Raw genomic sequence first — 12,844 nt, 5'->3', positions numbered from 1 at the left:
CATGTGGTAATTAACACAGTTTAATATTCAGGTAGGTCTGACTTTCTGACTAACGAGATTTTAGAGGTTTTTACTGGTACTTGTCTACAGAAACGTAAAAATAGAAATTGTATATATATAGTGGGGGTGCTCATGCTTACTTTCAATTAAAGTTTTACCTGCAAAGACCTCCAGGAAGGCTCGAAGCCGAAGCTTTCCTTTGCTGCAGCAGGACTTGGAGCTGCACTTAGTGGAAATGGAGAATGGAAAGAGAAAGCTTTGGCATCTAATTTGTCATTGGTGGGGGTATCATAGGCAGGAATGGCTGATGATTTTTGTTTGCCCTTGTAGTAGGCCCAGGTTAGAATTTGAATTTTTATTTGTAAATTAAATCAGACTCCCTGAATTTAGACAGAGGGAAGAGGTAATGGCCCTGCTGGCTCGATCAAATGCCATTAGAACCTGGAAACACTGTGTATAAAATGCTTGTTTAAATCAGGTTCAGTCTGATTATCACGAGAGATTCTGAATGTTTTGAATCTTGAAAGGAAGCATCCTATCATTGAGAAATAAGATTTAAACCTTAATAAAGTAGTTGTCATTTTTATAGCTGAAAAGAGCTTTGTATCTCAATTAAGTGTACATAATATAAAGTCTTAAGGAAGCAACATAATATGTTTAATACAATTATATCCCTTTGCAATAGTGTAATTTAAAGGAAATCTGATTCTGTTAATGTCTCTTACATTATTTGGACAAGGGAGAAACTTCAGTGTCACTAACCACTGCCTCTCCTACAAAGTGCACTGTGGACAAAGCGCGGCTGTGACCGCCGCGGTGTCGCTGTCCTTCTGAGGGCCAGGGTTACCAGCTTGCCTTGGCATCTGGCACTGGTGCTCACGGGGTTTAGCAGAGCTCAGGGGAGGCCTTTCAGTGGCACTGAGACTAATTGGTTGGGCAGACTTACAGTTTTCAAAATACATGAGTTTTTTTTCCATTAAGCGCATTTTATGACGGCTGCAGAAATCAGATTTATTTGATAATTTACTTGAAACATTGAAGAAATGTTCTCTGTGATCGTTTTTCTGTTTGTTTGTTTGTTTTGTGGATTTTCTTGTTTGGTTTGATTTTTTTTAGTAAAGCATATACGTCTCAATTGCTTGGTCAAAATATCCTTAATATTAAGGGAGTCTAAACAAAGGTGTTCTGTAGGTCATGGAGTACATTGGTAACTTCAGTTTGTAATTTAATTGCCTGCTTTGCACCCTGCAGCTTAAGATTTCCTTTAAATTCTTATTCCATTGTTGCACTGGGGCTTAACAGAGTGTTAACCTGGTAATAGGCACAGGGCCTCCCCATTATATGTCTTGCTATCGAGCGGTTCTGCATGACTAGTTAAAAAAGATGGCAAGAAGATTAATGAAAGCCGCCTAGTACAGAAGGGGGTAGGTACCTTTGCAAGACTTCTAGCGAGGAGATATTAGAGCTGAACCAGAGCTTGGCTTTTTCTTTATCCTGTGACCTTTGAACCTGCCTTACTGTCGAGAGCTGCCAGCAGAGCCGACGTTTTGATTGATGTTGCAACACGAGTCAGTCTTTCCCATTGAATTCCACATCTGCACGAAAATAGCTTTTCTAGCAGTATTCATACTGGCTGTAAGTGATAGCCAAAGTGATGGCTGAAATGCTTTTATGTAGTTTTCATTTAAAGCTAAAGGTATGTGATGTTTTAATTCAGTATCAGGTTCCTCCAGATTATGCACATTGGGTAATACTAATTTAATGAATTTGTTATTGGATTGTGAAAGGACTAAAAATGTACAGAATGTGTTGGGAAGGCATGGATTCCTGCTGCTCAGGGATCTTAAATAAAGATGTTGCATGTTTGTTCATAGCCCTGCAGTGGAGCCAGAGCAAAGAGCCAGCAATTATCCAGGCACTGTGCAAATGGTGCACAAAATATTGTGCGGTAGTTCCTAATATTAATGCTCCTGCTGTGAACAACGCAGTCTGGGAAATAATAGAAGAAAAATCGTACTTGATAGAAGCCTAATCACAGATTCTGGTCAAAGGATAAAAAATAGATTCAGCAGAGAAAATGTTACCAAGACTCAGGCGTGGAGTGAAAGAAATCTCAAGGTATGCAACAGAAAGAAACGAGCCCAAATGCGTGTGGACGTGTTGTTTGCAGAGTGGCTAAATGCCTCAAAGGGAAGGGAGCAAAGTCACAGATGGTGCTTGGTTTCGTCGTATTTTCCATTTTCTGTGGCAGGCTCAGGACTGTGCCCAGGTTGTTGGCGGCCAGCTTGAGCCCTGGCAAAAGGGCAGAGCTGTTGGAGACGTGCGAGCAGCCGTCCGTGGTCTGCGCTGTGCCGTGCCGGGAGCTGCTCTGCCTTTCCTCTAGCGCTGGAGCTGGCCACTCAGCCGTGTGCGTTTGGCACCGATTCGTACAATTTACACCCCGGAGAAGCAGCTGGCAGCAAGGGAGGCTTGAAGGAACAGCTTCGGCTTGGTGACCGCTTCAGTGTCCACTGCCAGTGGCTTGGAGGCAAGGGCTGCTCCTGCCTGGTGCCGTACACAAGGGTGGCTGCAACTTATTAAAAACATCCACCAGTGAGTAGCCTCCTCATAAAAGTACTCTGGAGCACTATCAGGAGCGTGCATTGCCTCATCCTTTTAACAAATATGTTTTGTAGCCCTATTAAAAGGGGTCTTCATCTATCCTGTCAAAGCTATTCTGCTGGGGTTTTTTAGTTTAATTACACTATCCAATTAAAACTCCTTGCTGCATTTTGATTCGCTTCTCCTTGGGCTTGAGTGGATATGACATTTACAAGGCTCGCCTTTCAAGCAGACAATAGCGTGATTGATGAGGTGCAGACGCAATGAAGGAGGCGATTGCCATGTGGAAACACTGCTTAGTGCATTTTGATTTATTTATCATCTTTTTTCCAAAACAAGGTTGCTGGTGAAAAGGTTTTGGGCAAGCCTGAGTTCCACCTCGATTTTCACCATTCTTGCAAAAATCTTTATTAGTATTTTGCCTTTGATAATAATTCAGTGAAGAAACAAAAGGATTCAGGAAAAAAAATCCAGAAGTGTGAATAGTTACTATAGTTTGACATAAAAGTGGTCTTTTACAGGACATCTAGAAACAAGACATCCACTAATAGCAATGTTTTACAATAAGCTTATAGCAGGATATAAAGACCTGAGTTGTGGGACAAGTGTTCCTGAAATACGCTGCTCCCTGAGAATGGAGCAGGGCAGCAGGGCAGCAGCTTTCTTTTCGTCACATCCATAACATTTGTTCCCACTTCAGTAACGCCTGGTCTCAACTCCACGTTTTTTCCAGTGATGTTGGTGGGGTCAGCATTTCATCCATAACTTCGGCTGCATTTGCTACCTGTGGAGGAGAAATCTCCTCCAAACGATGCACCTCTTGGGTGAGGGTGGCTGGTGTGAAGTAGGCATAACCCGCCTTCATGCCCAGATTCCTGTCCAGTCTCCATCGCTGGCAGAGCCGTTGCTGTGTCCCTGGCAATCCAGCCACCGCTGTGCTGCAGCTTGTGACATCCCCCTGAAAGAAAACATCTGAGTTCTTGTGTTCATTAGGGGTTGTCAGGTTCGGTGTTTTGATGGCAGTGCAACACATGCATTTTTGTAGGACCTTCAGGCCCTGTCCCAGGGTCACGGCATCATTTTTTGACGTAGCGCATATGGATTTAAAACAACAGGGTCCCTCCCCAAAGCTTTAGCGTATATACCTCAGGGGTTGATGAACAGACATGCCCCCATTTCATACCACATTTAGCTAAACTTGTCTCTGTACAGAAACATTGCTTGCCATGTATTTTATTTCCATGGTTCCCTGCCTGCTTACTAGTATATTTTTAAAGTCTTTGTAATCCCTTCCGAGTCTGTGAGAAGAGATTTCAAGGTTTGATACTGTGGTCACAATTTCCAAAGTGGTGAAAATGGTGATAATGTGAAATGATGCCCGTAAGTAGGTTTTTTTTTTTCTTCATAGAGGTCTTTCTCTAGCTCTTTATTATATATTATAGATTATATTATATGTATCTTAATTGTTGATTTATACTTTAGGGCCCTGTAATGACAAAGCAATCATCAAGGTGTATTGAAATTTTAACATAAATTTGCATTTCCCTGTGTTTGTTTTCTGTTTTATTTGAATCATGAATATTCTTTTCATCCTTCATCTAATTAGTGATTTAATTCAGTACATACTGTTTTAAAGATTGGCACGAACAGAGGCTTTTGATACAGTCTGATTTTGGCAGAGATGGGAAAGGCAGAAGACAAACTATTCCTAGTCTTGGCAAGTTCAGTAAAGAAGTTGTCTTTTCCTGTGCAATTCCACATCCTTCCAGTGTTTTCCAGGCAAAAAAAGTGTGGTTTTGAGATGCTGATAAAGAAAGTGCATTACTTCAGTTTAAAGGTGAAAATTTGTTTTCACCTGTATAAATTAAAGCACAGTGGAGCACAAAATTTTTGTGTATTTTCTGAGATAGAAATTTGCAGATTTACTAATGAGCACGTACATATATTTTAGTCAGTAATTCTGGAAACTTTTCTAGCAGTATTTCTTGTCTGCCTCATGTAAACACAAAACCAAATTGTGTGTGTTGGGGGGTGACGTGCAGCAGGGAGGCTGCAGTTTGTGCAAGCACTGTTTCACCAAACGCCGTGAGAAGGATAAGTTTCCAGCCATGACCAGTAGATTTGCGTGTGGCTGTGCCTCTGGGTTGGGAAGGATTACTGTTTATACCATAACTAGCCCCTTCCTTCACTTTTTTGTCAGTACAGTAATATTAAAAACCAGGAGATATGCCAAGCAATTAAGTTTAAGACATCGTGCTGACAGTGAGCTCTCCTCCTTTTCAGTGAATTAACATTTTCTATCTGAGTCTCTTGCATGCCTTTCTCCAGGTGTAACCACCTAGGAACCTGTTAGCATTCAAAGGTTAGGAAAGATTTGTCAAAATACGTCCAAAGGGCACCAGCGATAGGACGCTGTTTCCCTGCTGTAAGAGGGATGTCAGCGCCACAAGGCACGGCAGGAGCGCTGCAGGCGTGGGGCAGTGGCACAAGCAGGCTGGGGGAGCCCGCACGTCTTGGCTGCAGCATGCGGGGCGAGGGGCCAAGCAGATGTTCCTGCAGGTGACACAGGGACACCCTCAGCATCTGGGATGCACCCGGGCTGTCCGGGCACCAGGGCACTCCCCTGGCGTAGCAGAGTTGGCTGCAGAGATCTGTTGAGCTCATACTGCACGCATGGCATCCGATAACAGATGACTTGCTATAATTTCACTTGCTTTTCTTCGATGTTTTATCAGATAAATGTATTTGAAAATAACATGTATTTTCCATTGCAGAGCCAGTAAAATCGATAGCAAAATGCTGATTAATAGTTTCCCTGTTCAGTTCCCTCTTGCCACCAGCCGCTGCCACCTCGTCAGCAGGTGACTGTACCTGTATACGTACACACGTGCCTTTGTCCCGGGGCAGGGCAGTGACAGCTGCTGCAGCTGAACACTCGTGTTTCAGACAGACTGAAGGACACATTGTTCATGCAGCAGGCACTGCAGTGAAGTTGTTCACAAAACATCTGCGTTTGTTTTAATTCTACCATCAAGTATGGCAGAAGCCACTTGAGCTACTGCTGTTTGTTGCCAGATATTCTTATATGGAAATATAAAACCATTGAAGTTCATATTGATCTCTGAATTGTCAAGGGTGGTGTTCTATTGGAAAGTGGTACATCACATATTTAAGCACTCTTGGAAATGGAAATCAATCTCACAATTCATAAATTCCATCTGGCTAGAACAGTAGCAGAGCAAAGTGCCAGTTATGATATCAATGAACTAATATTTCATGCTGTAAATAGTATAACATGGACATGGGAGCACATAAACATAATGCTATAATGGGGCTTTCTAAAGAAAAGTCCTTTTAGCTTCTTTCCACTAAATCACCTGGCAGGGTGTAGGACGTGTTCCGCAGGCTGTGCACAGCGGGGCAGGCGCCGTGCGCTCGGTCCCTGCGCGGGGACAGCGCTGCCGTCCCCTGCCACGGCCGGGCAGCTCCGTGCCTCGGCCAGCACCTGCCCGAGAGGCAGGGCCCAGAGCAGCTTTTGTCATGGACAGGCAGCGGGCACGGACACTGTCCTCGGGTGTGCCGGGGCTGCGTGCAGGGGGCCGCGGGGCGCTGGCTGCCATGAGCACAGCACTGGGCCCTCCGTGGGGCATGGGGAGCAGGGCGAGCTCTGCCTCCTGCCACAGGCTGCAGCAGAATTGTTATTGGCATCCGTTGCTCTAATTGTCATCAAAACAGCTGACTCTTTGCAATCCTAAAATAAGTCCTCAAAATAAAGTTCTGTGTTCTGCTTCTGTCAGCTGTATGAATACTTCTGCCAGAACGGAGGAGCAGATCACTGGGCTAGCGGAAAGTTGGGGATACTGGGGAGGGTTTTTTCACCAGGCATGACGAAGGCTGTGGTCTCACTTAAATTTTTGTATTAATATTTCATTCCGTGGCTCTCTGCCCCACCTCCACTTGGTGATGTATGGCCGAGCAGCAGACTGTCAGCACACTGGGTCTTTATTCTTTCCAGCTCTGGTGCAGGTTGTGTCTCTACCAGAAGGGGAGCGGGACTGCAAACCCAGCCTAGGCTCCCCCGTCTTGGTGAGGAACCCGCTGGGCGGCGGTGTCCCCGAAGGGGCTCCCAGGGGTAGGTGGCAGGGGACTGCAGCCCTCGTCCAGCAGGCAGCGGGGGCTCAGCTCCAGGTGCCCCCCGTCCCCCTGCCCTCCCCACCAGCAGAGCTGTCCCGGGGCTCGCAGCGCCTGCTCCCAGGGCAGGGAAGAGGGGAACGAGCGTCCGAGCCAGGGGAAGGGGTCCTCGTTCACACGCTCAGGAACCACCAAGGAAACTTCCAAAACCAAATACAAAAAACCTCCCTTGGAATCCTCCAGACCATGTTTTGTGCGATTTTTATTTTATTTTGTAGCGCGTTCTGGAGCTGTGCGTTCAGGCGTCCAGGGGAAGCTGTCGTGGCGTGCCGGTGCCGTGCAGTGCTGTGTCATGTCTCCAGGAGCAGCCTTTCAGAATCGTAAAGATGCTGAATTCAGTCCCGAGCAGAAGTCGGGCGTGAATGCATTAACATACTGATTAGCTTGCAGCCAGGAATTCCCGCATTTTTAGTACCACCAAGGCATCATTTGTCAAGTGATTTAAAGGTTTTTTTTTACTATTATTATTAGCCAATTTTTCAATATAGAATTTATATTCCAGATTAGTGCATCATAATGGTGTTTAATTAACATGCCACAGTAAAATACGCACGTCTCAAATTTTCTGGCCACAGATCTGGGGCATATATCAGTCATTTTTTGGAAATCTGGAGAATTAGATAATGTAAATAAGATTTCAAATTAGCTTTCCTTCACGAAAGATGTGAATTTACAGTAATGTGGCTGTTACTTTATGGATTGCTAACTTTGACCTTTGAACTGAATAAATTATGTGAAAACCGGTGGAAAAGTATAATGTATAGAATATGCTTAATTTTAATTTTTGAAGCCATGAACGTCTGAACGAGTGAAGGATATTTTGCCTTCCTACATGTTTTGCATACAGAGCTTTCTGCTGAAGCCGTGCCTCCTGTCCTGCCTGCAGTGCTGGTAAAGGTCACCAGTTTCCATGCCATTCTCCAAAGGCAGCCACGGAGGCTGGCCTGGCTGTCATCAGATCGAGTCCATTTAATCACTTAAAACCTCCATTTGGGACTGAGCAGTGAAGCCTGCCAGCAAAGTGCTACACAGATAAAAATTACAGTTTTACTTTAATTTTGAGTGTTCTGCTTGTAGGAGGAGAGGCTTAGTTTTGTAGTATCGTCGCTGCATCCGTTTTGTATTTTACAGTGACATTTTTCCTTTGCCTTAAGCAACTTGAGTAGGTTTGGGTGTTGTTTTGGGGAAAGGATTTTAGAGTGATAATTCTGGGGTTAATTGACCTTTTATTTTAAATATAACACTTATCTTCTACATTTGACGATTATACAGTGAATAGTTACATAAAGTAGTTCTAATGTGGTAGTTTAACTGAAATATGGTCTTGGGCTGAATGGGAGCTAACTAGCCATTTGATAGATTTTTGCATTTCCTGCAGTGGGGATGTGATGGGAAAATGAACTTTATTGAATAGAGTTCAGCTGCTCCTGTAAGCCACCACTTGCCTTAAATTGAAATGACATGAGAAGCCTGTCAGCGTTTCATTACTTCCTTCTGTTGTGCTGATGGTATGCTAAGATCACCATCTGTGTTTTTCTTCTGTCAGGCACACAAGCTCTGCGGAAACTTTAGAGGAATATTCTGAGCATTTTTTTTCTTATCTTTGCAGGTCATGCAATATTTAAACTTACATATCTAAGCAATCATGACTACAAACACCTTTACTTTGAATCAGATGCTGCTACTGTCAATGAAATTGTACTGAAGGTGAGTATTAAATTTTAACGTGACCCAAAATTCAGAGTGCTTTACCACTTGTTAGACATGGAAGTATTCGGGAGGTTCTAGAAATACACGGCTGGTGCAGTGCCTGAGGAGCACCGAGGTGCATCTCACTTAGCAGAGCGTGCCCAGTGTCTGTTACTGGCTTTTCAGGCAGCCATGCAGGGCACTACCTGTCCTGTGTGCAGGGCTGCCTCTTGGACTCACTTTCAGTTTAGAGATGCCAATCTTCGGCTGAGTTTTATCAGAAGCCACCGAATTCCATTGCGTCTGGGCACCCTGCACCTTCAGACACGTGTCCAGGTCTGTGGGCTGTCCCGCTGGGTCTTGGCAGCCAGCGCCGGGGCTGCCCAGCGGTTGGGGCTGCCACGGAGCCGTGCGCTGAAATAATCCCCAAGGATTACTTCAATCCGCCGGCCGATGTGGGGTTGGTGGCGCCAGCACCAGCTCACACAGAGGGCAGGAGCTCTGCCAGGAGGGCACGTTGTTCAGGGCAAACGGGTTATTCCTCCCGCCCCGATCCTTTATCAGAGTTGTGTGCTTTCCTTGCAGCTCAGTGCAGAGACATACTGATTTACTTTCTGAAACAATTTTTCATAACAATATTGGAAGATTAAATTTAATTTTCTGCAATCTAGGATTTTTTAGCAATTCAAAATTTTTAAAATAGTAATTTTTGCAATCTGTCCGTTATGTTTGCTTTTATCTTCTGTGTGAAGTTCAGAGGACCACTAAATAACTGACATATGGTAAAACATTTTTTATTAATAACACAGGTGAGTGTTCATTTGCTTTTACTTCTTCATGGATTGTTAGGACAAATTCTTTTGTTCCTACTTAACCCTAAATAAACCGTTGCAGTCTTCAGAACACATGACAGATCTGAGACTGTTCATATAAGAAGTCTAAAAAAGTTTTGCTATGAATAGCATGAATATTCAAGAGAGAAATATTATTGAACAGTACTTTTTTCTTAACTCACAAATTGTTTATACAGAATATTTTCTGGTTTCGTGCATAAGTTACCAGTTTATTTTCAATTCCATCAGCATTAAGAGATGCAGAGAAATCAGACTTTTCAAATTAGGCTTTTTACATGATCAAGTGAGAAAGACTGAGACTTTATTGACCATGAAAATTCCCTATATTTTTATGCCTTAAGCTGTAATATGCAATGAAAGTGAAACACTCTACAGTGCATAAAATTGTGCAAGTTTTAAGCCACAGCATATTAACCAGCTAATGGCAGACCAAAGGGCATTTTTATCTTTTTGATTCTTGCATTAACCTTCCATTAAAATTATCTATGTGATTATCACAAAGCACTGGAGATAATAAATTTAGGGAATAGCAGGCTTGTTAAATATCATTTAAAAATGCTTTCATCAAGTAAAATGTGCCAAAATACAGGGAAACTATGAGATTAGCTGAGTATGCAAACATCATAATGAAAGTATTATTTTTATTAAAGCTGATAAAATCTTTTATTGAAGCCCATTACTATATTAGACCAGCATTGTGGGTCTTCATGACTTCCTGCGTTCATCTGGAGGCTGGGTAAGGAGGGTTGGGTGAGCAGAGAGGGATGCTCAGCACCCAGCCCCCAGCCCGGGCACGGCCACGCTGCGCCCACCCAAGGAGCCCAGGAGGAAGAGCCAGGACGCAGCCCCATGCAGCAGGGGGCTTCTCCTGAAGCTCTGAGCTGTTTCTGCTGTATTTTTGCCATTTTTACTAACGCCTTGTTTAGGGGTATGAGGGTCTGTGCCCTCCCTGGGCTGCTCCACTGAAACAGCAAGGAAATGAAATATCACTTCGTGTCTTGCAGGTTAACTATATTCTAGAGTCACGAGCAAGTACAGCCAGAGCAGATTATTTTGCTCAGAAACAAAGAAAACTGAGCAGGAGAACAAGCTTTAGCTTCCAGAAGGAGAAGAAATCAGGACAGCAGTAACACCCGGCCTTGAGGAACGCCTGTCTGCCGAATTCGGAGGAGGAGACGCTCCATGCAGCCCGGGAAGGTGGGAGCCAGGACTGCGGTGCTCCGGCTGCCAACAGGCAGGAGCAGCCAGGAAAGAAATCTGAATTATCCCATCTCTCACGGTTGGAAGATTATCCCTCTTTGGTGATGGGAAGTCTCCCCTGTGACAAAAATAAAGAGCCATATCAGCCGGAAAGAAGACTGTTACGCTTCAGGTTCCTTTGATTAGAAATAAGAGAATGACGTAGACTGGCATCATTTAATTACTGTATTATGTACAATCACAAGAAGAGATGTGATTACATATTATTTCACAGCCTGGTTAAAATAAATTATATACATCTGTAATACACCCACGTACACACAGGTATTGCTTGTGACATGATCAAATTTCTAAAAACAAAATGTAGGACAAATGTATCCATTTTTACTATTAATAAACAGATGTAATCTTTTTCAAGGTCCATATGATGCACAGTTCTTTTGGGGGGAGGCTGCAGTCCCAGATGGTTACACTTCTGTTGCTGAAGTGCAGGAGGCAACCGTGAGCCAGGGAACAGCAGCCATTGCAGGGGATCTGATCTGTGAAGAAATGTTGAGACAGTCAGGTCTCTTTTGCTTCATTTTTTTCAAAAATATTTTTCTTTAACTGTGCTTTTCAGCTTCGCATACGTTGTATGGAACATTATTTGCTGTAGTCAGCAGGATGTTTTGAAAACCAAGGCAGCGTCTCTGCAGCTACAAGGAGAGCATCGCCCTGCTCCTGGGAGCGGCGGGGTCAGCGCCGTAGGGCCACGGACCCACGGGTCTGCTCTCAGCGAGACAGCTGGCACCAGGGCACTGGGAAGTGCCTCCACCTTTCCTCAGAATTATTCTTTAAAAATACAAACAAAGACCTACTTTGTACTGGGATTTGTAACTATTCTGGCCTTGTCTGTCTAACACATCAGGGAACACGTGAATGGGATTATGGGGAACCAGAGCTGCATTTTTGGTTCAGTTCACCAGAGGTGTCTTTCATAAATCTCTCAAAGCCACTGAAGCTGGAGCTCTCTGCACTGCTGCAGTGGGTTTTGTATCAAGAAAATGCCTCCCGTTCTGAGGCCATTCAGAGCCCAGCTGACGCTTGCAGGCTGCGGCACGCCGGCTGCTTGGGGCAGGGTGAGCGCCCTCCTGGCCGTCTGCTTGCCCGCTGCAATGCCACCTCGGACACTTTCCTACCTTGCTTTTGTACAAAGAAAACTTTCTGAGCCTTAACACGTAGCTTAGGAGTAAGCACTAAGGCAGAGAGGTGTGTGTCAGTTGTCTGTCGCATTGACCTTCTCAGTTCTAAAAGGTTTAGCTTTGGAAGCACGCGAGTGCCGCCCGCCTGGAGCCAGAGCTGGAGCATCCGGGGGGGCCCTGCCTGCACCACACGGGTCTCTGGGTGCAGTCTTCCGTGACTCTTTCTCTGCAAAGGATAAACAAGAGAGACAATATTTTATAGTACGATATTAAATTTTTAAATATTTTATATGCACAAATGCAGCACAGATGCAATGGGGAAAGCCCCTTCAAATGATGCAATGTACCTGACTCCTTTAATCAGCTTTGTGAACTATTTAACATTAAAGTTGTTATGTGAATGTTCTTTTGCCACCTAGTTTCAATTCTTTTAACCGAACTAAAAAAATTGCCTACTTTGGTATCAAAAGTTACGCAAGTCTCCTACTTGTTTTCATGGCCATAATGCTGTTGCCACCCACTTAGGTTTATTTATTCTAAGTAGATATTCAATATGTGCAGTATTTTTCTTTCAGGAAAGCCTTAAGATTGACATAATAAAAAAAAGAAAAAAAAAGAAAAAAAAAAAAAAAAAAGAAAACTCCATCTAAACTGTGGTAGCGTTTGTGGCTGCGTGGTCACTTGCCTGGATTGGTGCTGCGTTGCACGTGCATTTACAGCCTCTTAAGCCCCTTCCACCTGCTTGATTTTTAACACAGCCTGCGGGGGAGCTGGGACGCTCGCAGCACAGCCGAGCAGGGCAGGGAGGCAGGAAGGAAGGGACGCTGCCCTCCTGCGTGCCCGGGGGCTTGGTGGGGAACGGGCGAGCTGGGGAGCCGGGGAACGAGGTCACTTCAAAATGTTCGTTTGCAGATAAGAAACAATTTTACTTCCAAAACCCAGATCTGCTTAAATACGCAGCGTGGAGAAAATGTTTCTAGTGTTTTGTGTTTGCTGGAAGAGTTAAACCAGAGCTCATGGTTGCAATCTGTGCACAGCTGAACAAAAATCCATCACGGGCTGGTCTTTCCCCGGTAGTTGTAGATTTAATTGATTCAGATGGGCATTCAACTGGGTCAGCAAAGCAAG

At 44.2% G+C, this 12,844-nt stretch overlaps 1 protein-coding gene across 3 annotated transcripts in view; it reads left to right on the top strand.

The window, feature by feature from the left end:
* Positions 1-12,228, top strand: part of MAPKAP1 (MAPK associated protein 1) — a 102,763-nt gene extending 90,535 nt beyond the window's left edge. For 2 of the 3 annotated variants that reach the window (XM_082775505.1, XM_082775506.1), the window contains exons 11-12: positions 8,402-8,499; positions 10,340-12,226. In XM_082775505.1, coding sequence (XP_082631631.1) covers positions 8,402-8,499; positions 10,340-10,465 — 224 coding nt within the window. In that variant the 3' untranslated portion in view covers positions 10,466-12,226. Of the gene's footprint in view, positions 1-8,401; positions 8,500-10,339 lie in introns of all 3 variants that reach the window. The other variant, XM_082775507.1, reaches the window with a different exon arrangement.
* The last annotated feature ends 616 nt before the right edge of the window (positions 12,229-12,844 follow it).

Source organism: Aythya marila, assembly GCF_965140915.1.
Source record: "Aythya marila genome assembly, chromosome: 19".
Lineage (NCBI taxonomy): Eukaryota > Metazoa > Chordata > Aves > Anseriformes > Anatidae > Aythya > Aythya marila.
Note: the sequence above shows the minus strand (reverse complement) of the source record. Positions and strands in the feature narration are given on the sequence as shown.